Source organism: Triturus cristatus, chromosome 11 (genome assembly GCF_964204655.1).
Source record: "Triturus cristatus chromosome 11, aTriCri1.1, whole genome shotgun sequence".
NCBI lineage: Eukaryota > Metazoa > Chordata > Amphibia > Caudata > Salamandridae > Triturus > Triturus cristatus.
The window spans coordinates 53,961,700-53,989,112 of NC_140594.1; the positions used below are offsets into that span (position 1 = coordinate 53,961,700).

Genomic DNA, 27,413 nt, shown 5'->3' on the forward strand with positions numbered 1-27,413 from the left:
CCCTGTATTCTGGCTTCGTTCTTGCAGCGTTCTGGTGCAGCTGCAGCCGGCTTGGTTCTGTCATGGATGCATTCTCTAGTGTTAGGGATCAAAATATTTCTCAGGAGGGCTCTGCAGCTTGCACCCTCCATTGTCCCTGACCGGGGTGAGGCATGACAGTACCAGCGCTTCATGCAAACCACCACACTCTTACATACGTGACAAGAACCTGTATCAAGGCTTCATGCCAACCATCCTACTCCTACAAATGTGCCATGTGTAACAATCTGGACTATTAAAGTTGACCCAAAGCTGTGAGAATAGCCTGAAATTCTAGTTTTATTTTTGACACATTTTTATTGAATTGTTACAGATGTTGTTTATGTGCCTTGTTTACAATTCGACAGACAGCGCCACCGTATGGAAGAATGTCATAAAAATTAGGGGTGCCGGCAACACTGGCACAAATCAAGCACATTTTCATGGCTGTACAGTTAATATTTTCTGAACGTATCCTGGCAGATTTAGGAGGGTTCAGTCTGTTTATCTCCTCAGTATTTGTAGATGTATTCTAGGTAGTCTCACAGTGCCCTGGCTATGGACTGGCTTTGTCCTCGCTACACCCTCGTGCCCTAATAGTGTCCTGGACCTTCTGACGGTGTTGCGGCCATGTACCAGCATTGTCCTCGCTACACCCTCGTGCCCTAATAGTGTCCTGGACCTTCATTGTCCTCGCTACACCCTCGTGTTCTAATAGTGACCTGGCCATGCACTGGCATTGTCCTCGCTACACCCTCGTGTTCTAATAGTGTTCAGCACCTTCTGACGGTGTCCTGGCCATGCACCGGCATTGTCCTCGCTACGCCCTCGTGTTCTAATAGTGTTCAGCACCTTCTGACGGTGTCCTGGCCATGCACCGGCATTGTCCTCGCTACGCCCTCGTGTTCTAATAGTGTTCAGCACCTTCTGACGGTGTCCTGGCCATGCACCGGCATTGTCCTCGGCACGCCCTCGTGTTCTAATAGTGTCCTGGCCATGCACCGGCATTGTCCTCGCTACGCCCTCATGTTCTAATAGTGACCTGGCCATGCACTGGCATTGTCCTCGCTACACCCTCGTGTTCTAATAGTGTTCAGCACCTTCTGACGGTGTCCTGGCCATGCACCGGCATTGTCCTCGCTACGCCCTCGTGTTCTAATAGTGTTCAGCACCTTCTGACGGTGTCCTGGCCATGCACCGGCATTGTCCTCGCTACGCCCTCGTGTTCTAATAGTGTTCAGCACCTTCTGACGGTGTCCTGGCCATGCACCGGCATTGTCCTCGCTACGCCCTCGTGTTCTAATAGTGTCCTGGGCTTGTACCGGCATTGTCCTCGCTACACCCTCGTGTTCTAATAGTGTTCAGCACCTTCTGACGGTGTCCTGGCCATGCACCGGCATTGTCCTCGCTACACCCTCGTGTTCTAATAGTGACCTGGCCATGCACCGGCATTGTCCTCGCTACGCCCTCATGTTCTAATAGTGTCCTGGCCATGCACCGGCATTGTCCTCGCTACGCCCTCGTGTTCTAATAGTGTCCTGGACCTTCTGACGGTGTCCTGGCCATGCACCGGCATTGTCCTCGGCACGCCCTCGTGTTCTAATAGTGTCCTGGCCATGCACCGGCATTGTCCTCGCTACGCCCTCATGTTCTAATAGTGACCTGGCCATGCACTGGCATTGTCCTCGCTACACCCTTGTGTTCTAATAGTGTTCAGCACCTTCTGACGGTGTCCTGGCCATGCACCGGCATTGTCCTCGCTGAACCCTCGCTGTGCTTTGATAGTATTCTGGATGGGTGTGCCAAAGATGTTCTGGTTGTGTTCATGTGTATATATTCTAGCTGTGTTTTAGCATTGTTTGTCTGTGCTCTGACAGTGTCCTTGTGTTCTTATGCGGTAGTTATGTTCTAGCTGTGTTCTATCAGGCCATGGCTGCCTCCTGGTTCCACACTCGTGGCGTTCTTATGTGGTCAGTACATGCTAGGGTGTTCTTATGTGGCCGGTGTGTGCTAGCTGTGTTCTGGCAGGTCCTGGCTGCCCTCTGATAGCCTCCTGGTTTCCTGCTTGCGGTGTTCTAGTTGTATTCCAACAGTGTCGTTTCTCCACCTCCTTGAAAGTGTTCCGTGTGTTACATCGAGCACTCTATAGATTCTGCATGTCTTTTGTACGCGGCCTCTTTTTATGGACACGTTTTACATTGGTGTTAAACTTTCTGAGTATCTGGAGCACACATGCGGTCCAGAAGTCGCATCAAACGGAAGCCTTGTGGTGACTGCTAAGAACATGCCAGTGCCCTGGAACACACGTGCTGTCCAGAAGTCGTATCAAACGGAAGCTGAGTGGTGCATGTTAAGAGCAAGGCAGTGTTTGATATCATCAGACATTGATGCCCGATGACACCAAACACAAGATGTCTACCTCACCCTCAAGAAACACATTTCTAAAAAATCAAAGACCGCCTGGAGGCAGCTCTCTCGTCTAAAGAAAGTGAAACTGTTTCTTCCAGAAAGCAACTTGGGAACGGCTGTTCAAGCCCTCGTACTCTCACACCTGGATGGTGGTACCACCCTGCTCCATGGTCCCCCACACTCCACACTGGCAGCCCTTAAGGGCATCTTACATGCCGCAGCATGCCTCATTCAGGGCCTGAGGATATACCATCACATCACCCCCATCCTGATGGAATTCCATTAGCTCCCCTTGCCTGTCCGCACCATCATCAAAACCAGCTGCATCGTTTACAAAGCCATCACGACCAGCACCCCATTCATCTTGCGGACAAGCTCATCTTCTCTGGTGGCTGTTGACACACCCGCTGCCAGGGCACGAGCAAGAAGTGCCAACACAAGGCAGGAGCCCGTTTCCATCTATGCACCCACGATCAGCATCCGGACCTCCCGAACGCTGCTCCTTTGAAGACTCGCCTCTTTAAAGAACACTACGTCACGATGCATCTACCATCCACAACCAGGGACCTCTGCTTCACTCCTTGACTACATGCTTGTCGTTGACCCTGTACAGCGCCCATGCTGCGCTGCCTTTAGGCTAGGTTCTCCCTATAGAAACACCACATACATATATTGGGCCTATCAGTGTCTGGTGTTACCAGGCGCCAGGCATTGGGCTTGTCTGTGTCCGACACAAGACAAAAGGTTTCTTGCCTAAGACTTTGCCACAGGTGATATCTGATCATGTCAACAAGCACAGGACATTACGCTGTTAGTGTCTGATGATGTCACCGGCAGACACAGGAGATTGGGTAATTAGTGGCTGATGATGTCACCGGCATACACAGGAGATTGGGCAATTAGTGGCAGATGATGCCACCGGCAGACACAGGAGTTTGGGCCATTAGTGTTTAATGATGTCACCAGCAGAGACAGAACATTGGGCCATTAGTGTGATGTCTCCAGCAGACACAGGACATTGGGCCATTAGTGCTTGATGATGTCACCAGCAGATACAGGACATTGGGCCATTAGTGCTTGATGATGTCACCAGCAGATACACGACATTGGGCCATTAGTACTTGATGATGTCACCAGCAGACACAGGACATTGGGCCATTAGTGTCTGGTGATGTCACCAGCAGACACAGGACATTGGGCCATTAGTGTCTGGTGATGTCACTGGAAGACACAGAACATCAGGGCGTCGGTGTTTGATGATCTCAGCCTGATGATGTCACCAGCAGGCACAGGACATTGGTCCGTCGCAGCCTGGTGATGTCACCAGCACCCAGTTCCTTGTACAAAGCCAGTGGCCGTCAGCTTTCGATTTCTGGCACAGGATGCCGAGCTCCCTCGGTCACATACGGACGCTGCCCCTTCCCAAGTCTCGTGCTATTTTTAGCCGCTTCCTTGAGCCCTGGGAGATTACAGGAACCGGAGTCCCCTTGGATCGGAGGGAGTCAGGAAGCGGCAAAGCCGGGGCGCACGTCTGCCGCCTCTAGGCACCTCTCTGTCTGCGAGTCAGGGCGGCATAGAACCGGCCTTCGGAGCGGGGGGGACCCCGAGGCCGCTCCTCGAGCGCTTCAATACCTCTTCGGGGCTAGTAAACGCTTTGTAGATTAAAGTACAATGTCTCATCAATGTTTTACTGAGCCCCCGAAAGAGTGATGTGATGTCACGCAGCTCCTTGTGGGTGAGTGAGACTGAGTGTAACTAGCCACCCTGCTGGCAGTCAGTCGCCCCCACCCTGGTGAGCCTTGAACCAAAGGTGTCCGTGGTCCTTGCCCCGTTCCACGCCCCCTCCTTCGTCCCTCTTAAGGTCACCCACAGGTTGAAGCGGACCTCTTTCGCCTCATACGCTTGCCCTCTGGCCTCTGAGGGCACAGCCGCTCCCTGGGTGGCAGACATCACCAACAGACCCCTCTCTATACAGGGCAGGGGCCAGGGTGGCTGACAAGACCCAGGTGCGCCCAGTCCCCATGCACCCATATTTTTGCTAGAATGACCACCTCCATCCAGGTCACTACGGCCACTCTTGCCGCGCCTGGACTTTCGTGTGGTCCCCTGATGCATTCTGGGTATTGTAGTCTTGTTTTGCTTCCACTGAATTAAAGTAATACACCTGAACTCCATAATTTCTAGGTGAATACTTCAGTACTGGGGGTAGTGTCTGTACTGATATGTAGTGAGTTGTTCACCTTTGTCTGGGGAGCTGATGCCCCCCACCTTCTGGTCTCCCCAGGTTGCAGCTATAGAGAAGGTTCCGTCTACATGTACCAGTACATGACATATTTGTGTTTCTGACGAATATGACACGTTACTATGCGAGTCATTACATCGCGTGGCAATACAACGCTGTTGTTACAATGACAGCATTGTTACCACGCAATGCCATTACTACGCAAGTCATTACATCGACTTGCAGTAGATGGCGCACTGACATTAGAAATGTATAATTTACTACTCCAACTCCAGCCTACGCAACAGTACGGAAGGTGTTGGAATAGTAAACTATACTATTCCTAATGTTAGCGCGCCATCTACTGCAAGTCGATGTAATGACTTGCATAGTAATGGCATTGCGTGGTAACAACGCGGTCATTGTAACAACCGCGTTGTAATGGCATTGTGGTGTAATCACTGCGATGTAAAGGTCGTTCCCATTTCTGACATATGTGTCTATCCGCATATGTCTGTCTTCATCAGTGCTGGTGGCTTTGCGTGTGTACCTTACATTCTCATATAGCTCACTCCTTCGTACCTTACATCCACATGTAGCTCACTCCTGCGTATCTTTCAGCACTCTAAGGAAGAGGCGCTACTATTACCCCATTACAATGGTTCTCAAGTGATAACTCGAGTGCTTGGGCCCATCACGAACCTCAAACCCCTCTCTTAGGAAACCCTACGCAGACAAGAACTTCATTTGCATTTTCTAAACACATGGTCCGCTTGTTGTTAGGGCAAACTATTTAATATGTATTTATGATATGTGCAATAGAAAACCTGAGAATCCTCCTCCTCAGGGGAACGGGTGAAGTCGAAGTCTTCCTGAGTTCTGTCTTTAAGGCCCTCCCACCGCTTAACTCGCTAGCCATTGTAAGTCCTTGGTGGCCAGACACTGCCTGCACGTGCATGTCTGCTCTGGGATTACCTACCTGTGGCCATTCTCAGCAGTTACTGCCCCTTGGGAATCTCAAAGCTCACTGTGGCAAGCCATCCTGCCCCATCAGTGGTGTGACATAAAATGATGGGGGGGCGTTGCCCTGAAAAGTGTGAAGGAAGAGCCCGGATTCTCCCACATCCATAGATATTCATTGGCCATGGGAGGAAGCCCCTCCTCCCTACTTGAAGGGTTGGGGGGCTCCTGAAGAGTTGGGTCCCCTTCTGTGCCACAGGGGCCTCTGTTATGCCCTTGTCCCCCTTTACCTCTTTATTCTGAACTGGTGCAATCCAGCTTTCATGAACCTGATCATCTCGGGTGTCACTGTCCCTTCACCGCGCCCGCCAGAACTACCCCCCTCATACATACTCTTCCAAGACCCCTCTCTCCACACCTCCCCAGCTCCTATTTACACCTCATGGTAAAAAAGGTTGTGAAACCACCAGAAACTGGAAATAGTGTAGTTTTACACCCAATAAATTCGGGTATGCACAGTTATTCCCCATTCCATGCAGTTTAACTCGTACAAGCTCTAAACATGCAGAGATACTGGTCGGAAACAGAAATTCCAGCTACCCAGAATCTCCACACATCTTCACCCAGGCCCGGGTGTGCTGTTGCTGGCCAGGTAACGTGCCTGAGCTGTGATAGACGCATGCTTAATTTGAGCCGGTGGTTGCAGGTGGGGCCCACCAGGCGCGCAACACCCATTGGACTCAAAGCCCCCCCCCCCCCCCTCGTGTGCGGCAGCCCGGGAGAGACACCTTCCCGGGCAAAAAAGCAGCCGCACCCGAGCACTTCACAGGTCTTTAAAAGGCCATTTGCATGTTAATGAGGCCTTGCTGTTGTTTCACCCCTTCTAAGAGCCCCTGCAGCTCCACTCGGCCAATTGCTTAAAGTTCAGCCCCCCCCCCCGACATTTTTGCTCAGCCCCCCCCCCCCGAAATTTGGCTCTAGTTGCGCCTCTGGGGCCCACCAGCACCCTTTTTTGGGGGACCAGCCAGGGCTGTAAGTGGGCCGGGTCCTGGCGGCGCTGAGCACTGGCAGTTCTAAAAAGCAGGTGCTGAGATGGGTCCCTATCGGGCTCTCCATTTTCGCCCACACCCTCGGTGGAAAAAAATAAATCTTAACTCTGCAGCAGTGCCACCCTTCACTACAACTTCAAAGAGACTCGTTATAGTTCTTTCACAGTCTCATCATTTCAGAACTGAAGCCTTTTCAATATTCTATACAACAAAGCCATTGTTGTTGCTCAATTATTTTACGCAACTATCAACCATTGGCAAAGCCAATAGTCCTGGCTTGTTGTAGGTGTAATGTTACTTGTTGTACTATATAGCTGGATGCAATGACAGAAGCCACAAAATACCAGTCAGGTGGCACACTATGCTAAGCACAGATTTTTAGTTTATGTATTTTTAAGCCACGCCTTTAATTACATTGGCCACGCCCCTTTTAGTGCCCCCCCCCCCGTTTTTTCATCCCACTTAAAGCCCTGGGACCAGCATTTATTTTTCTTCATCAGACTTTCCCCACAGCAAGAGAAAGGAAAACACACGCGGGAAGAAGGTAAAGAAAAAGAAAGACAGAAAAAACACGAGAATGGGAGATAGCAGAGACGAAAACGAATCAACGGGAGGGAAATAAAGGGGCAAGGAAGGTCTGTCTCAGCTTTAAGAGGCAGGAAGTGACGCAGCCTTGGTAATCGCCAGGACAACATTCAGTAGCACCAGCTGCCGGCTGGAGAGCAAAGCTTTGGGCCCCGGCACATATTGTTTTACAAATTAGGCGCTAGATAGACGTGCTCTCTCCGTGATGCCCGCGCCACGTCCTGTTCAAAAATGTTCTTCAGTTTGAGAAAGGGCTGTCGCGCATGAGGCGAGCGCATTGGTTTCTGGCGACGAGACAAAGTCTCACTGCGTCTCACACACAGTCACAGTCATGCGAGGGCGTCTGAATCCGTTTAACCCCAGACTGTGCACCAACTGGAGGTGTCACGAGAGAATAGCGCCTGGAGGTTGGTATTTGCTAGAGGTTGGCACTGGCAGCTCGAGCATCTCCGAGGCAGGGCCCGAGGATCCGGCAGGTGAGAGAGAGAGGTCGACAAGCACATTTGAGAGACATTGTGCGGAAGACAGGCTGCAGCTGACTGACGGGAGACTCCGGAGCGTTAGGAGCTGTGAGAACAGCTCAGACAAGGCGCTACACGTTGCAGCCTTAGAGACAACAAGGCCAAAGTGGGACCCACAACCAGCCCCACAGCACCGTGGAAGTGACCCTCGGCCTCTCCGAAGGGGTTGGGAGCGTTATCTCTCTCTAAACTTTTTATTTTAGAAACAAGGTCTAAACGGCGCACATTATAACACAACTTGTAAACTTTATTGGCTGAATGTGATATGATTTCCAGACAGGCCTGAAGGAAAATAATGAAATATTTCAATTCTCCTGGCTGCGCAATAGTGCCTAGAAGAAATATTTCTCCACAGCAGCAAATCAGGTTCGTGCTTCTTAAGGAGTTCTAGACAGTGCCAGAGAGCAAAGCAATGTGTGCGCAGCAGGCAAACGGTTGTGCCAGGGAAGACACTGTGTCTATCTGCTGGCTTTCCCATCCGGTGCATTGCATATCTGGTGCAGGGCCTATCTGGTGCAGTGCCTATCTAGTGCAGGGCCTATCTGGTGCAGAGTCTATCTGGTGCCTTTCCTAGCCGATACATTGCCTATCTGGCGCAGTGCCTAACTGGTGTCATGCCTATCTGGTTCAGTGTCTATATCATGCAGTGCTTAACAGGTGCCGTGTCTATCTGGTGCAGTGCCTATCTAGTGCAGGGCCTATCTGGTGCAGAGTCTATCTGGTGCCTTTCCTAGCCGATGCATTGCCTATCTGGCGCAGTGCCTAACTGGTGTCATGCCTATCTGGTGCAGTGCCTATCTGGTTCAGTGTCTATATCATGCAGTGCTTAACAGGTGCCGTGTCTATCTGGTGCAGTGCCTATCTGGTTCAGTGTCTATATCATGCAGTGCTTAACAGGTGCCGTGTCTATCTGGTGCAGTGCCTATCTAGTGCAGGGCCTATCTGGTGCAGAAGCTATCTGGTGCCTTTCCTAGCCGATGCATTGCCTATCTGGCGCAGTGCCTAACTGGTGTCATGCCTATCTGGTGCAGTGCCTATCTGGTTCAGTGTCTATATCATGCAGTACTTAACTGGTTCCGTGTCTATCTGGTGCATTTCCTATCCGGGGCATTGCCTATCTGGTGCAGTGCCTATCTGTCGAAGTGCCTATCTGGTGCAGTGCCTATCTAATGCAATTAACTGGTGCCATGTCTATCTGGTGCATTTTAACAAGCGATTTTAAGAAGGAAAGCAGAATGTTATGAAGCTAGGATCCTGACTGCTGACAATACACAAAAAGAAACCTTTCGGATTGTAAAAGAGCTGAGACAGGCTCAGGGACAGAAGCCCCTCTTCTGCCCTGAAGATTGTAACAAATTCCAGTCCTTCTTCCCAAGGAAATTGAAGGACCTATTGACGGAGGTTCACCTTACTCCTACCGTCCATTGTCCCCTAGCATCAGAACCCCTGCCCCTGCATATGATAAACCACTCACCGTCCTCCCCATGCTCACTCATGACTCCCTGTCTCCCTTAATGGGTCGGGTTAAGTCAGGGTCACCTGCGGGCCCTTGCCCCCGAGGATTTTCAATTTGGCACTACAAGGGGTTGAAAGCGAGGTCCTCACGCTACTAAATCAATCTCTTGGATCTGGCCACGTTCCCACTGATTTTAAGGAAGCACGAGTCATCCCACTTCTGAAAAAAAAATGGGGGCAGACGTGAAGAACCTAAAAAATTTTAGGCCACTCTCCCAACTTCCATTCCTGGCGAAAGTGCTGGAACAGCACGTGCTGAAACCCTGTCACACCACACAGAAGCAAACCACCCCCTGAAAACCAATCAGGCAGGTTTTAGGGCCCATCGTAGTACGGAAAGGGTAATGCTGGCATTGCCAGATGAACTCAGGCTCAGGGCCAATAAGAAAAAGCCACATGCCCTGGTTTTGCTAGACCTATCTGCGGCATTTGATACGGTCAACCACGACCAACTTTTGTCGCGGAACAAGGCATCCAGGGTACGGCCCTTAAATGGCTCACGTCCTTCCTCACTGACCGACCACAGAGAGTACAACTGGCTGACCATGTGTCTGATACCGGCAAACTCTTGTGCGGTGTACCACAGGGTTCGGCGTTGTCCCCCCTTCTATTCAACGCCTACCTCCAGCCCCTGATAGCCGCACTGAATCTCATGTAGTGCCAGATCTATAACTACGCTGACGACACCCAAATTATCATCCAGATAGACAACTCCCCGGCTGCCCACACACGAATGCAAACATTTTTAAAATACACAGTCAACTGGATGACGGCCAATTTCCTCAAAATCAATCCTGATAAGACCGAGGTATTGGCCGTCACCACAGACTCCAACCCCTGGAGCGACCTCTTTTGGCCACAAGAGCTAGGTGCAAATCCCGAACTGGCCCAGTATGTAAAACGTCTGGGCATTAAAATCGATGCCAATCTCTCTATGACCCAGCAGGTATCAGCTGTAGTAGGAACATGTGTTGGCCTGCTAAGACAGTTACGAACCCTTGCCCCCCTTCTCACATTCGCAACACTCCGAACGGCAGGATCGGCCATGATAGTGTCACAACTGGACTATGGGAACTTCATGTACATCAGCCTCCCAGAAACATTGCTTGCCAGACGACAGGTCATCATGAATGATGCTGCCAGACTAATCTTTAGACTGCCTAGTAGGGCCCACGCCACCCCCCTCTTACGCCAGCTACACTGGCTCCCGGTCACGCAGAGAACCAGGTTTAAGGGCCTTTGCATTGCGCACAAAGCCAATTATGGCCAATCCCCAACTTACATTAAAGACCGTCCAGCAATCTATACTCCTAGCAGGTTACTACGGCCCTCGGAGGCCGGCCTGATGGCCTATCCCTGCTCTAGCCTCTAAAGGAGGCAGAGCCTTCTCAACCTCAATTCCTCTACTATGGAACAAGCTGCCGGAGAATCTGCGTAAAGAACACGCCCTCCTCCCATTTAGGAAGAAGTTGAAAACACTCCTCTTTGAGGAAGCCTGGGGCACAACCTAACCATCTGCATCCCCTCCACGCGCTAGGCTAGGGCTCTCTCTCACAGCGCTTAGAGACCTGACGGTGATTATGTGCTCTATAAATGACAATTACAATTACAGTTTCCTATTTGGCGCAGTGCCTATCTGGCGCAGTGCCTATCTGGTGCAGTGCCTATCTGGTGCATTTCCTATCGGTTGCTTTTCCTATCTGGTGCATTTCCTATCTGGTGCATTGCCTATTTGGTACAGTGCCTGGTGCAGTGCCTATCTGGTGCAGTGTCTATCTGGTGCATTTCCTATCTGGCACAGTGCCTATCTGGTGCAGTGCCTATCTGGCGCAGTGCCTATGTAGTGCAGGGCCTATCTGGTGCAGGGTCTATCTGGTGCAGTGTCTATCTGGTGCAGTGCCTATCTGGTGCACTGCCCATCTGGCGCAGTGCCTAACTAGTGCAGTGCCTATCTGGGGTAATGCCTATCTAGGGCAGGGCCTATCTGGTGCAGTGTATATCTGGTGCATTGCCTATCTGGTGCCATGCCGTGCTTATGTGGTGCAGTGTCTAACTGGTGCAGTGTCTACCTGATGCAGTGCTTGCAGTGCCCAATTAGGGCATTGCCTATCGGGTGCAGTGGCTATCTGATACAGTGTTTGTGTAGTGCAGTGCTCATCTGGTGCACTGCCGATCCGGTCCAGTGCCCACCTGATGCAGTGCTGCGTAATGCAGTGCCCATTTGGCGCGATGCCTATCTGGTGCGATGTCTATCTAGTGCAGTGTCTATCAGGTGCAGTGTGCACATCGAATAAATCTTCACACCACCACCAAGAGGAGCGCTGCGCAGCTGCAGGGTCGAGCGTGGAGGTCACATCCGTTCTCGAGTGGAGATGAACTTCTCCGTTCCCTTCTGAAACACTTCTGTGCCCGTCTGTACATCGACGGGAGATGTACCATAGCAACCAGGGTCTCCAACTACTGGGGCACCACACCACAATCCCACTCATGCAAGTGTCCCCCAACATTATCACACACAGGCCCTTCGAGCCAAAAGCTCACTGTTCGCCACGCAGCACGCCACGCGGCAAGTATCGGCCATTGGCACCCGATGAATCCGTGCCCAGGTGGCCGAAGTGCCACGTGCCCGTCTCTCCGGTATTCTGGGTGGTGTCTATTCGATTACAAGATGGCGGAACCTTAGAATGAAGCCAGGGCCTTCTGTTTGATGAGTAGCCGAGAGGTTAGTAACCCCCTGAGGTGACGTCAGAGTGACATAACGGCGTATGAGTAAAGAGCCCTTGATAGGCACCGATGCCAGATCGTAGTGTTTCCCGAGTCAGTGATACTTGTTTTATCGACTTCGCAAGGATGGCTGCTGAGTGGACGCGCCAGGGCCCCTGGGTTAGGCACAGCCCTGTCTCGAGACTGAATTGGGGGGTTCTCAAGGGCTCCGTCCACCTGGTGCCCCGGTGGAAGGTCGGAGACAGCGGGGGACACTTTCCTGATCAATGCGCACGGGGATTGGTGCTGATGCAGCCAGGGTGTGCAGCGTTGGCCAGCATCTCTTAACAGGGAGTCAGACAGCGCCACCTGGCGACCGAAGCGTAGATTCGTACTTTGTGTGTCTGCTGTACGTGGTGTTTGTATGTTGTGTCCGCTGGACTCCATGACGAGACGTGCCATCTCTGTGCGCCATCTGCGCGAGTCCGCGGCTCGTCCAGCGGGCACGCACGACATCTCTGCCACCTGTTTCTTGCAGAGCGCGCCCACGCCCTGGCATGCCTGGAGCGCACAGTTGTGCATGTCAGGATTCCACAGTGGCAACGTTTGTGCATTCCCAACGACGGCTATGGGCTGCGTGTGCACGAGCACTCTATGCATTTGTGCACATAGTCTAGAGTTCACGAACAATGTATGCAATTATTGTCCGACTCCGTATCATTCGTGTGCTGCACGCTCTCGTGTGGTTTGTGCATGCGGAGCGCGCGTGAACCACCGATCACTAATTGTACGTCCTGGTGTGTGCCGAAGCGATACCTGAGTGAGTGCCCCTGCGTGTGCACAGGCGCTCTATACACGAATGCGCACCAGCCTCTGGGCGTGCAGGCCGCCCGAGGATGCGTTAATAGTTCTTAAATAGCGTCAGAACCCTGTGATGTCCAGGCGCTGTACGCGCCCTGCCCGTGGTGAGCCCGTGCACACTGCCAGCTGGCCCCTTGGCACTGCCAGCCCTCTGCTGCCACCTGTCACATTGGGTCTGAAGGGTCACTTCGAAGGTTTAGATTCTAACAAGCGTTGCCTGTGTCTGCCCCCAGGGAGGGTGGTACAAGAGACCCCTATGTCCTGGCACAGAAAGAGTGGTACAATAGACCCTGTGTCCGGGCACGGAGGGGACTCCCGTGTCCGGACACAGGGAGAGGGGTGCTACAAGGAACCCCTATGTCCAGGCGGACAGCGGGGACAGCTAGCGAGTGACCTCAACAAAGTACCCTTTGGTGCCACCAACCGTCCTATGGTGCCATTCCACGTGTATAGCGCTTTGAATCCCGGGACCTGTAGTTATTCTTTTTTCGCTAGGGCTATTCTTTTTTCGCTAGGGCTACCAGCTTTCCGTTAATCGAGGGTCACTGGAATTATGTAGCAGGAGAGGGCCAAATTATGCGGCAGAGTTGAGTAAATTATGCAGCAAGAAAAGGCAAATTATGGGGCACAGTGCAGCACATTTTGTAACGGTATTACTTAATTATTTAATCATTTTTAGACTTGGCAACACTGTCTGGGCATTGGTTGCACCTCATTACTACCAGTTTGATCCCCAAATATAGCAACAAGCAACGCAAAGGTGCCCGGTTCAGCTTTGCAAAGACCCTTCCATTGTGCGGCAAAATGTATTGCTGCATTTTTAGTACCTTTTGAACCGTTTGAGCAAGAAGCACTTTTTTTTGTTACAAGCTGCAGATTATACGGCAGATGATGGATTATGTGGCAAATCTATAATTATGAAAAAATCACCGTGGCCGAAATTCACATAATTCCAGTGGACCTGCCGATAGCCACAGCCTCCGAGCCCCAGCTTGGACTTCAGTCAGCAACGTCCACTTTGTGAAAAAGACCCTGCCTTTGAGATAGCCTAGGAGGTTGAGCGGCTACTTCTTCTATTTAAAAGCAAATTTCAGGACAAAGACATAAATCGCCCCAGGGCCGACGCAGCCTTTAATCCTTCGAGGGAAATGTGATTGTGACTAGTGAGTTGGTTATACATAACACTACAGGCGGTTTGTTTTGTAACGTCGGGACTATTACTTTCTGCGAACAGTAGCCACCTCCATTGTGCCAGGCTCACGGCTGGCTTCTGATCGTCTGACGACTCTGGTCTGCCTTGCTGGAGTGATGATTGTCAGAAAGATAAGCATTGGCAAAGCCAATAGGTTTGGTTTTGATGTGTTAACACAAGCAGACAAGGAAGAGGGCGACAGAAGAGGGCAGAGAGGCTGTAGTAGCAAAGTAGTCCCTCATGACGTTCAATGCAAGGCGGAAGGATACAACCACGCAGGTGGAGAGGAATACTCCTCTGGGCTGAGTCAAGGATTGATTGACAAAGTCTCTAGCCAATGGCTTAAAGAGGCTTGTGAAGAAAGGTTGAACGGAGCAGACCCAAAGGTCACTCTGTATATTGTTAGCAATAGGTCAGCTTGCCAATGGTGCCATCAAAACACAGACCTAAAACACGTTCGCCAAAGCTTCTCTGCATGGTTGTGTGCAGAGGCTGTGTTTTAGGTTCCTACTGGTTTCTTCAAGAGAGCCTACAAGCCTTCAGTTGGAGAGACTGAATTTCAGTGACAGCGACCCCCTTAAAGTGGTCGAGACTGTCCTTCAGTGAGAGAGACTATCCCTAAACCATAGGAGATTCCTTTCTAGAGACAGAGAGAGCGCAGCAGGGACCTGATTGTAATTAGTGAGCCTGTCTCCGAATGAGTGAGACTACATTTAATGTGAGATACGGGAGTGACTGATAGGCGCACGGTGAGAAGAGTTCGTGCACGGTGAGTGGTGTGTCACAGTGAGTTCTTACAGACGTTTGTGCCTGTGTGCAGCAGGATGAACCGTGTGAGTGGTGTGAGAACAGAGTGCCTGTGTGAGTGCAGGCTGAGCAGTGTGCTCGTGTGAGGTCATGATGAGAGGAGGGAGTGCAGGGTGAGTGCTGTGAGTCTAGGGTGGGTGATGTGCCTGTGTGAGTCGTGTGAGTGCAGGGTGAGTGGTGGGTGAGCTGTGTGAGAGACTCAAGTGCCGATGTGAGTGCAGGGTGAGCAATGTGCCTGTGTGAGCGTAGGGTGAGAGGAGTGAGTGGAGGGTGAGTGAGGTGAGTGCAGGGTGAGCAATATGCCTGTGTGAGCGTAGGGTGAGAGGAGTGAGTGAGTGGAGGGTGAGTGCAGGGTGAGTGACGTACCCACTTGAGTTTGGGTGCAGGTGACAGTGCAGTGTGGGCAGAATCACTGCATGGTGCGTGATGTGCTTGTTTGAGAGTGAGTGCAGGGTGAATGGGGAGACTGTGGGGTGAGCAGTGAGATGTCATGTAAGTGCAGGGTGAGTGGTGTGATTGTGTGAGTGCAGGGAGAGAGGAGGGTGAATGGTGTGAGTGCATGTTGAGCAGTGTAAGTGCTCTGTAATCGCTGTGAGTGCAGCCTGAGCTTGAAAGCGAAAGGTGAGCGGTGAGAATGATGGGTGAGTTGTCTGAATGGAGGATGAATTCCCAGACTCACTGAGTAACTCAGCTCGGTTGGTGAGTGGGGTTTCAGATATAATTTAAAATATTTCTATTATAACATCAATTAGGGATGGAGGGTGGAGGAAATAAATGATTTTCGGATCCTTCTTACAGCCTCCTGATATGCCTTTATAGGGATGCCACCTTTCCAAGCCCCTTCAGCCCCATGGGCCTTGCGCGCCTGTCTTCTAATGTGCGCGAGACCGCTCTGTAGTGTATGAGCATGCTTTCTAATGTGCGCGAGACTGCTCTGTGGTGTTTGAGCATGCTTTCTAATGTGCGCGAGACTGCTCTGTGGTGTTGAGCATGCTTTCTAATGTGCGCGAGACTGCTCTGTGGTGTTTGAGTATGCTTTCTAATGTGCGCGAGACTGTTCTGTAGTGTTTGAGCATGCTTTCTAATGTGCGTGAGACTGCTCTGTGGTGTTTGAGCATGCTTTCTAATGTGCGTGAGACTGCTCTGTGGTGTTTGAGCATGCTTTCTAATGTGCGTGAGACTGCTCTGTGGTGTTTGAGCATGCTTTCTAATGTGTGCGTGACTGCTCTGTAGTGTTTGAGCATGCTTTCTAATGTGCGTGAGACTGCTCTGTAGTGTTTGAGCATGCTTTCTAATGTGCGCGAGACTGCTCTGTAGTGTTTGAGCATGCTTTCTAATGTGCGCGAGACTGCTCTGTGGTGTTTGAGCATGCTTTCTAATGTGCGCGAGACTGCTCTGTGGTGTTTGAGCATGCTTTCTAATGTGCGTGAGACTGCTCTGTGGTGTTTGAGCATGCTTTCTAATGTGCGCGAGACTGCTCTGTGGTGTTTGAGCATGCTTTCTAATGTGCGCGAGACTGCTCTGTGGTGTTTGAGCATGCTTTCTAATGTGCGCGAGACTGCTCTGTGGTGTTTGAGTATGCTTTCTAATGTGCGTGAGACTGCTCTGTGGTGTTTGAGCATGCTTTCTAATGTGTGCGTGACTGCTCTGTAGTGTATGAGCATGCTTTCTAATGTGCGCGAGACTGCTCTGTGGTGTTTGAGCATGTCTAATGTGCGTGAGACTGTTCTGTGGTGTTTGAGCATGCTTTCTAATGTGCGCGAGACTGCTCTGTAGTGTTTGAGCATGCTTTCTGTGCGCGAGACCGCTCTGTAGGGTTTGAGCATGCTTTCTGTGCGCGAGGCTGCTCTGTGGTGTTTGAGCATGCTTTCTAATGTGCGCGAGACTGCTCTGTGGTGTTTGAGCATGCTTTCTGTGCGTTAGACTGCTCTGCAGAGTGCTTCAGAAGGCCTTGTAATGTGTGTCGATTCTTGTAGACTGTAAAACTGCATACTACCGTGTGACTCTTTGCCACCACCCGTGAGACTGCCTCTTGATGTGTGTCAACCAGCTTCCTACCGTGATTGAGACCGACTCTCAATGTGTATGACTCTCATTCTCACAGCGCGAGACTGCCCGCTTATATGAGTGAGGTCTCTTCTCATTGTCTTTCAGACTGAGACAGCTTTTCGTAGCCTTTATCACTGCCTCTTAAAGTGTGTGAAGTCGCCTCTCTTAGTCTTCGAGACTGCCTCCTCCTGCATGTGAGACGGCTTCGCGTATTTTTTTAGACTGCCTCGTTCTGCTGTCTCACGTGGCTTCATTCCTTTCCTTCTTGCTCACAGCTCACACACTGCCGCCTTGTGCTCTTCCCGTCTTTGTAACAGGGCCAGCGGGGGAACTCAAAGCTGCCCTGCACACATGTTGAGACCAGCGCTCTCACCTGCTCCTCTCTCTCCATCTCTCTCTCATCTGCTTTCCTCTGCTCTCTCTCACACATCTCGCTCTGAGATCGTCTCTGCCTCCCTCAGCCACTTTCTCTCCGCTGCTGAGCCTGCTGTCATGACCTGGGGAGATGGAAACAGTAGCAGGCACGCGAGCGGCAGCCCCAGGGCTTTAAAACTGAACTCCAAGGGACCCCAGGAAAGTGCCAATGGGATAAAATGTCCATCCGGCCCTGGGTTCAAGGCCCTTTTATTCTCTGTCACCCTTGGAAGGTTCACGGTTCTCTTCCTGCTCCCCTTCTCCTGTTCACAGTACTCTGTCTCTCTCTGCTCAATGTCTTTCCAGGTCCCCGAGTCCCCCTGCTGTCCATGGAAGGTCCAGGATTCCCCCCCTGACCCCCTCAATCTCCTCCTGTTCACAGTACTCTGGCCCGGTCTTCTCCCCGTCTTTCCAAGTCCCTGAGCCCCCCTGCTGTCCATGGAAGGTCCAGGATTCCCTCCCTAACCCTTAACCTCTAACCCCTAACCCCTACCTCCACCCCCAATCTCCTCCTGTTCACAGTACTCTGGCCCTGTCTTTTCCCTGTCTTTCCAAATCCATGACTCCCCCTGCTGTCCATGGAAGATCCAGGTTCCCTTCCTGACCCCCACCCCCGCCCCCCCTCAGCCTCCTCCTGCTCATAGTACTGTGGCCCTGTTTTTTCCCTGCCTTTCCAGGTGCCTGACTCCCCTTAGCCTTCTCCTGTTCACAGTACTCTCTCTCTCTTCTCCCTGTCTTTCAAGGTCTCTAAATCCCCCTGTTGTCCATGGAATGTCCAGGATTCCCTCCCTGACCCCCAACGCCGCCCGCGACCCCATCAGCCTCCTCCTGCTCATAGCACCGTGGCCCTGTTTTATCCCCGTCTTTCCAGGTCCCCGACTCCCTCTGTTCTCCATAGAAGGTCCAGGAATCCCTCCCTGGTAATCTCACGGTTTCTCTCCAGCTAACAGATCTCTGTCCCTCTGGGCTCCCTGTCTTTCCACTCTCTGGCGCTCACACTTTCTTTCCTCTCTGCCTTACTCACTGCCCTCCACTGCCCCAAAGCTCACTCACTCCCCTCTCTCTTCCAGATCTCGGGCTATGACAGTCTCCGGAGCGGGTACACTCTGGGCAACTCCGAGGGCCGCCCCAACACCTTGAATACCAACACGGTAAGAGTCACCGTGGGCCTGCGGGGGTGGTGGGGAGGGAGGAAGGTCGCTGTGGGCCTGTGAGGGTGGTGGAGAGGGAGGAGAGTCGCCGTGGGCCTGTGGGGGTGGTGGGGAGGGAGGAAGGTCGCTGGTGGCCTGTGGGGTTGGTGGGGCGGGAGGAGAGTCGCCGTGGGCCTGCGGGGGTGGTGGGGATGGAGGAAGGGCGCCGTGGGCTGTGGGGGTGGTGGAGAGGGAGGAGAGTCGCCGTGGGCCTGTGGGGCTGGTGGGGAGGGAGGAGAGTCGCCGTGGGCCTGTGGGGGTGGTGGGGAGGGAGGAGAGTCACCGTGGGCCTGTGGGGGTGGTGGGGAGGGAGGAAGGTCGCTGGTGGCCTGTGGGGTTGGTGGGGAAGGAGGAGAGTCGCCGTGGGCCTGCGGGGGTGGTGGGGATGGAGGAAGGGCGCCGTGGGCTGTGGGGGTGGTGGAGAGGGAGGAGAGTCGCCATGGGCCTGTGGGGTTGGTGGGGAGGGAGGAGAGTCGCCGTGGGCCTGTGGGGGTGGTGGGGAGGGAGGAGAGTCGCCGTGGGCCTGTGGGGGTGGTGGGGAGGGAGGAGAGTCGCCGTGGGCCTGTGGGGCTGGTGGGGAGGGAGGAGAGTCGCCGTGGGCCTGTGGGGGTGGTGGGGAGGGAGGAGAGTCGCCGTGGGCCTGTGGGGGTGGTGGGGAGGGAGGAAGGTCGCTGGTGGCCTGTGGGGTTGGTGGGGTGGGAGGAGAGTCGCCGTGGGCCTGTGGGGTTGGTGGGGAAGGAGGAGAGTCGCCGTGGGCCTGTGGGGGTGGTGGGGATGGAGGAAGGACGCCGTGGGCTGTGGGAGTGGTGGAGAGGGAGGAGAGTCGCCGTGGGCCTGTGGGGTTGGTGGGGAGGGAGGAGAGTCGCTGTGGGCCTGTGGGGTTGGTGGGGAGGGAGGAGAGTCGCCGTGGGCCTGTGGGGTTGGTGGGGAGGGAGGAGAGTCGCTGTGGGCCTGTGGGGTTGGTGGGGAGGGAGGAGAGTCGCCGTGGGCCTGCGGGGGTGGTGGGGATGGAGGAAGGGCGCCGTGGGCTGTGGGGGTGGTGGAGAGGGAGGAGAGTCGCCGTGGGCCTGTGGGGTTGGTGGGGAGGGAGGAGAGTCGCTGTGGGCCTGTGGGGCTGGTGGGGAGGGAGGAGAGTCGTTTTGGGTCTTGCTGGAGAAGGTTAATAAAGCCATTGCGACTATTGTTGTTTGTGCACCCCCCCCCCAGCCTCCTAAAGTACCCTCACCTGGCATTACATCAACGCAACATTTCAAGGCAGACTATGGAACCCCTGGCTGGTAAAGTGCTGGCATGTACCAGTGGGTAGCACCTCACATTCTATCATCCAGTCCCTAACACATGCATTGGAATGACTCGCTTAAGGTCAAACAATGCTCATTTTTAATGTTGCTGTTTCAGTTCTGATGATGCAAACTCGTGGTAAAATGTCTACTCCTCCCTCACCCACTTGGTTGTATCCAATGTGTGGGTGCTCGAGCGGGATCACACAGCGCTAAGGGATGGCTCGTGGTGTGAGCTGCTGACTCTCTTCAAAGTGTGCAAATCATCAGTGATGCCAGGACGACTGACCATAACCCTCAGTGCTCTAGTCTCTAAATCACAGACTTCCCCATTAGAATCCTTTCTAATGAGGCTTCTGACTCAAACTTAGAGCCCCTAAAGTAAAACCAAAGACAGTACACTGCAGAACACATGATGCTCAGAACCATGCCAAGAGTATAGCGCGGCCTCCTCCTTGTATTCATTTCCATGCACCCTCACCGCAGTAAAATGTTATTCAGACATGTTGTGCATATGTGGCGTTCCGCTAACGTCCAGGCATGCCACAGATGTACAGAGGTTTCCCTCAAAGTTACCTGATAAATTGGAAAATCTGTTTCAACGCTGCCGCGGCTGTGAACTGTCAGTGTCGAGGGACCCCTTAAAGGCCTAGAGCTCCGTTTGGCAAAACCGAGTTAACATATCAAAGAGCGGTTAATGCGCAAACTGCTGTCATAAGGAAACATTTATTGCCTTCCCTTTTCATTACTAGCCACGCCCCACGCTCTTGAATTCTAGCCACTGGTGGGAGGAGCAAGCTATTAATGTGTTTAAGATCTTTACCTTCCGTAAAAGGCACGTTAAAGAGCACACGCGAGGCCGTCCCCTCCCCCGCAGACACTTAAACACAATTGTTTTTTTTTTTTTTTAGTTTAATAAAAACTTTATTAAAGTGAAATACAAATTTACCGAAAAATCCATAACTTTAAGTGGAAAAACTAGGTTAAGAAACGGTATGTGTATCAAAGAAGGCAGCAATAATTTTCTATTGTTGTTTTGATGTGTCCTTCAGACGCATGCACACACAGCCATGCCCCTCCCACCTCCCGGTGGTGAGATGCCACAATATTGACGTTTATGAACGACATGCCCTTATTTGGACTACCGGGGTCGTACTGGGACAAAAATAGGCCCCGGCACCAAAATAAAAGTGCCCCTCTCATCAGTGAACCAGATAGCTAAAACCTGGCCCCCATGTACACATCAGGCCATTTTTGAACTGAAGAAGGCGTGCTGTGTAAGATTTTGCAATGTATGGGAGACTGTATGCATGTGTGTTTGCTGCAGACAATGTTTGTGGTAATATCAGGGAAATTAACTCTAAAAACTGGCACTGTTGGCCTAAAATAGGTCCAAAAACTGTTAAAAAAATGGTCCACACACTTATCTGTCAGACCAGCCCATCGAGCAGCCCTTTAGGCTAGTCCAGCCCTGTGGACTACCAAGATATCGTCAAGGGGAGGTCTTGTGGAAGGTGATATTGTGCAGTTGGTTTAGTGCACGTTGGTATTAATGACCTCGATATCCTGAAATGCAACCATAGGATATTTTATGTAACTTTCAGCGACCCTTAGGTGATGTTGTCCCGGCGGCGCACTGAAATTACACTGTTAAATTAGTTATATTTCAGAATATTTTATACAGAGATATTGTATTATAAATGTCGTTAATAAATATATTCCCCAACAAGTGTAGATTATCTATTGTTAACTCAGATGGGCTGGTATTTTTGTAAACAATTTGTAGTCCACAATATTTATGTCAGAGAATACTCTGACAATAGCATTTGAGCATCATACCTTAAATGGTGTCGGTTAGCTTGTTTCCTTGCTCCAAGTTTGGCTTGTTTCCTGGGCAACTTCATCCAGAAAGGGGGTCACATTGGCTTCCGTCCAGCCTTCAGGAAGAGCCTCATGTGAAAGTTAGCATCTTTAGGTAGATAATGGTAAAGAAGACATCCCTACAGTGGGTTAAGCCCGTTGAGTGCACTACATATGTTTTTCACTCACTCACTCACCCACTGACTCACTCTTTATATCCTCTCTCCCCCTAACATCTATATTTTTACTGTTTTATGTCTGGCCTAGGGATAGTGTTAGTTGTTTTGCTAACCTCATAATTTCCCCAAAAATCATAATGAAAATACAGAAAATGTAGATCCTTCCGAATAAGGCTTTCAGTCAGCCCTTTTCATTCATTGGCCTGTTCAGGAATCATTCATAGTTTGCACCTGCCCTCCACAGTACACAGCATGGGGTAATGGATCAGCCCAATTCAGCCATGGCCATCTGTCCTGATCACACGTGCTCATGTGCCTGAAAAGGAGTGCATTAATTGCCAGGGCTAGAATACCTCGGCCACAGATCCATATATTTTTTATATGTTTGACACTTATTTTTATATATTGCACATGTTTTCAAAAAATAAATACAAATTTAAAAAAATCCCGCTTACCAATGCCAGACGTATTGGTTTTGCCAGGGTGAAAAGGAGGGTCGCTCACCAGCGCTCTTTCTCAACCAGTGGCCAAGAATTGCATGACAGCTTGTGAACACAACCATGCAGTGAATTCACCACAACAAGGTAGTTCTGTGGAACATTTGATCCCTGCCAGCCGCAGACGGTGCAAAAATCAGAAATGGTGGATTAGAGTGTTGTTCTGGACTAGAAAGGAAACTAGATAGAAAAAAATGAGTGGAAAAATGGCCCCTTGTAAAGGGGCTTACTCTCAGACCTTCTGGTTTTTAGGGAACCACACTTCGTACACAAAACCACAATAAAGTGTACTTCGCTCCACATTATTCTTCCGTTAAGTAAACTACTTTGAAAAGTCATGTGACCACGTTTGACCACATTACAAATGATTACTTGGCAAGTGCACGCCCAGTTATTTCACTGCATATGTTGCTTAGCTTTTGTTTTATTTATCAAGATATATGGACAGTTCAGTGGCTGTATTAATTTTATACACAGGTTGTTTGTCATCCAACATGTGTTTTGTGGGATCCATGCCTTCTCAAGACAAACAAAAATAGAAACAAAATCCAAACACCAATGTAACTTGACTGTTAAACTGTATAAAGTACAATTCTCTTATAGCTACACACACTATAACATATTAATTTATAACAGTGAGATCAGGTTATATTAGCTGCTTTAGCAACATATTAAATCATAAACTTACCACAACAATTTATCACATGATCTTGATCAAATAAAAAAATTAAGTAATGTAAAAAAAAGTTTGACAATGTGCCTGACCTTAAAATGGCTCCCAGGTATGAAAAGAGAAACAGGACTTTAACTTCAATATTACCTTATGAGTCATAGTACAGCATTGATGTAACAAGTCACAAGTAGTGATAGCAACTTACTCACATTTAAAATACTCAAGACCCTGGGAGGTAAGTAAGCCTTGGCCGTCTAGGTTGATAAGGGATGCAAAGCATAAACACACACAGGAAAGATTACAGGAAACACAAGATCAAATGTGTGTTCAGATGTTGAAATTAAACCTTTAGTCAGCCCACAAAGAAGTGATGCATTTCAAGGCCCTCATACATGCCTTACAGGACTACACATACATGTATAGCCACTTCTTTTTGTCTGGATTTAATTTAAGGGTGGCATTATCACTTCTCATGATCTGCAGGACATGACCAGTCGTTAACAATGTCCAGTTTGTTATCAAGTAATTACAAGTGGCGAAGTGGATTGATATAGGACAATTACAATTGTGTTTGTGTCATCTAGCAGACACGCTCTGACATGCATTATCCCATGGCCTAACACATATAAAATGACATCCACATGCCAGTATATAAACCACGCATGTGGTATTTAAATTAATAACATGTAGCTGATAAGTTCTGCCAAAATTTGAAACAAGCGTGGCACTTTTATTTCTCCATCTCCGCAAATTCGAATAATGGAAGAAATATGAAATCATGTCTGAAGGTAGAGCGAGGTGGGCGTGACCGTGGTTCCAAAGATCTGGAGGACAGGTTCCTGAAACACCTGCATGAGAACATGCAACCTCTGGCTCACTTTGGCTAACATGTTATATTTTGTGATCAGTGTACTATGACCACTCATCCTTGTAGCTGGTGTCATTTTAGAGCAATGAGGCACCTGCCCGGTCTCCCGCTTCATCAGGACTTCCTCGAATCTTGTGCCTAATATCTGTCTGAATAAAAGCTATTCAGAGTTCAAGGGTCATCGTACTTAAGTCTATACCCCTGCTGCTTTTCCTTCTAATCCTTAGAAAATCATGTTTCAGAATCCTGATTTGTTGTGACGATGGCTGTCACGAGCATGCAGAGCTGCATGACCAGCAGTCGCTTTAAAATGGAAAATGCTACTCATTTTTCAATGAAAAACTCCAATTCCTGGGCGATCATACAGTTTTTTCTGCCTCCCATGGTATATTATGCTTATTTGTATAAAACAATGTCATGCGTTTACTTGCTAAGACATTTCAAATATTCCGCCAAGTCTGTGCAGTTATCATTCCAAATTATCATATTATCTTTTAGAACTTGACCAGGACACACCTCTATATAGACATTTAGCATCATTTTCATACCAGGAATGCTGCAGGCGACCCATGAGATACTTGGCATAAACGGGAACAAACCTAATCCCCTTAACAGTAATTTTCCACAAATTGATCTCCATATACATTTTCAACCAATAGCACACAATTCACGAATGTTCCTTTAAAAAAAAAAAAAGTAAAGATTTTTTTTTTTAATGGAGTTTTATATAGCGTGAACTTGACCTGAAGGTATCGGGTATCGGAGCGCTTTACATAGCACCAGTTGCGTTACAGGAGGACACATTCATGTTTGTTAGGCACGGGGGAGTATGTGATTTGCCCAGAATCACAGGATGTTCAGCGTCATTGCCGAGACTCAAACCCGGTTCCCCAGATTCAAGGTCGACCTCCCTAGCCGTTGGGCCACATCCTCCCTCCAATCTTTAATAGCTTGCCCAAACTACATCTTTTACTCTAGGTTAGTGGTTCTTAACCTGTGGTCGGTGAAACCTTGCAGGCCGGTAAAGCCTATTTATGGGTCCCGAAACTGTTTATAAAATGTAAAAACATTAGCAGATTATTAAAATATGCATATTTAAGAAAGCAGAATTGTTAACTGAAAAATAAAGAATGCTCTGTAAATGTTAAATAATTTGAAATTGGGGGCTAACAATTAAATTGATATCCATAGCTTTGTTTGTGAGAGCGTTATAAGTACACAAAAGGAATGTAGTGTGGAGGATTGGTGACCTCAAATGAAGCACTGGTATGTGCAGACAAAAAGAAAGCATGCATTTACAGCAAAAAAGACAAAATGACAAGCCAGCATCCAACATTTCATTTAGTCTTTTAGAAAATATACGACATTTTGAATAGCTTCAACTTTCCCAATAAAATTTCAATTTTTGCATGTTTTTTTGTGAAGTAAATATTTTGTGATTGGTATATTTGTTTGATCTTCGTATCTTTCTGTATTTTGGTGTACTGGTCCGTGATTCACATCAGAGAAATAGTTTAGGTGTGGGTCTCTGTCCTCCAGTACTTATTCACTCAGGATTCACAGAAGATGTGAAGATGTGTTTTGCACATAGAACGCTTTATAGAACTGGCCCTCAAATTCTATACGGGAGACTGAGATTTCACGTACCTTTGTGTAATCTTAGATCCCGCTACCAGGCATTAGCATCAGACAAGCGTATGTCCAAAGTCAGGATGGGCGATCGTTCATTCTCTAAATTAGCAGCGGTTAATTGGAACAAACTTCCTCTAGATTTACGTCTGACTGAAGAATATTTAATGTTTAGGAAAAAACCAAGAACCCATTTATTTCCCAGCTACTAAACTGCAATTTAAACTTCTTCACGTTATACTCGACTGTGTTTTGCAGCGCCGTGATGTCCCTTGGGATGAATGTCGCGCTTTATAAATAAATAAATTAAAAATTAAAATTAAATTAAAATTAAAAGATAAAGGGTTAAGCACCGCTGCTCCAGATGTTTACCATTGAGCTCAGATCAGCAATGCACAAGGACTTTATAATGAACTTAGCATGAGAGGGAACAAACCTCGTCCCCATTACACAACCTCGTCATAAATTGAAGTCTTTAGCACTTTTTGGTCAATAGCTTCAATTTTACTAAAGTCTCTTGAAAAAAGTAAGAATTTGCAAACAGTTACATTTGTTTGAAATGTTTGCTATTTTGGACTTTATGAATCATTTCAGGAGTAGAATTGGGATTCAAGCGACAGTTACATGGTTACCCATCTGTGTGGCCATTTCTGCGTATGAAAATGTAAGACGTGTACACACCCACAGGCAAATATGAGTAAGTTTGTTTCCTTTTCCTCCATGGAAAACATATAGTAATGAAGAGCAATCTCCTAATGCCACACCTCATGGATTTTGGTGTTGTTTCCTTTTCATTTAGACCCTAGAAATGCCTTTGGTCCCGCCTCTGATAAAAGTGAATATACAAGCGTGTTTGGGATGAGAATTTACCTGCAAAACATTGTTGGTTGTATATCAATTTACCAATTGTTGTGTGTTTACCATCTTTTGTTTATGGATACATGCCGGAGTGTCGGCACACCTGACCCTCGTTCTAGATTTGCACATAAGGAAATGACATTATAAGGAAGTCATTTCCAGGTGAAAAAATCCATTTTAAGACGGCAGAGTCCTACCATTTCTCATTTCGTGAAGTAGGAATGGGATGGTGTTCCGGCCAATTATGTACATGGTGCAAAATGTTTAGAAACTGGCCCATTGCAAATAATTATGATGTAACTCTATATAAACTCCCAATAAAATAGAATAAAATATATTTTTTAGTCAATAGTCTGTCAATGACTTCTAAAAAAGGTTCTTGAGTTATTGTTGCAAACGGTTGATGGCTTGGCCACAGTTTACCATCTGTAGGCTCTCACCTTCCAGAGTAAGTCGTAGTAAGTATGTGGTCTGTAGTAAGTTTGACAATTGAATATGAATGACGTGAGTCTTCGCGTAGAGAAAGACTCAATGAATGTAATGATAGTGTGTTGATGTAGTTTGACATCGATCTGATAGGCATCCTAATCCTGAAGTAGTAGGTCCGCCCTTTCGGGGACGTGTTGCTGCGTTAATCTTTGGTAGACGATACAAGAAGGGGTAAACAAGAAGACATTATGCACCTCATGGTTAATGCAACCATATTCAAACTATTTTCCAAAAGTGTGTTCATGGGTGGTAGTAAATGTGTGTTACGGCAGCATCTGATCATTGCCAGGGCAACCAGTGCCAGAACCAGGACCACGCGTCTGCCCGTGGCCACGTTATTGATTACTATGGGCTTCTCAGCATGCTGGACCTTAATTCATCTCTCCTCCCTGCACTGGTTATGGTACTTCATTTGGTTCTTTAAGTTTCTAGAGCGCGTCAGTTATCAAACTCCCAAAAATTGTCTGTATTAGGATAAATGTATATATTTTTTTTTTCTCAGGCCATTTTCTGATCCAATGTTGGTGGGAAAACCCAACTTAGCAACACTTTTGTACTCAAAAGAGACATGTCACACCTGTCTGAG

The 27,413-nt window shown here is 49.2% G+C and overlaps 1 protein-coding gene across 1 annotated transcript in view; it reads left to right on the forward strand.

The window, feature by feature from the left end:
- SEPTIN5 (septin 5) overlaps window positions 1-27,413 on the forward strand; it is a 292,703-nt gene that overhangs the window by 142,947 nt on the left and 122,343 nt on the right. The window contains exon 3 of the mRNA XM_085633400.1: window positions 18,375-18,455. Within this exon, the coding sequence (XP_085489526.1) occupies window positions 18,375-18,455 (81 nt within the window). The remainder of the gene's footprint in view (window positions 1-18,374; window positions 18,456-27,413) is intronic.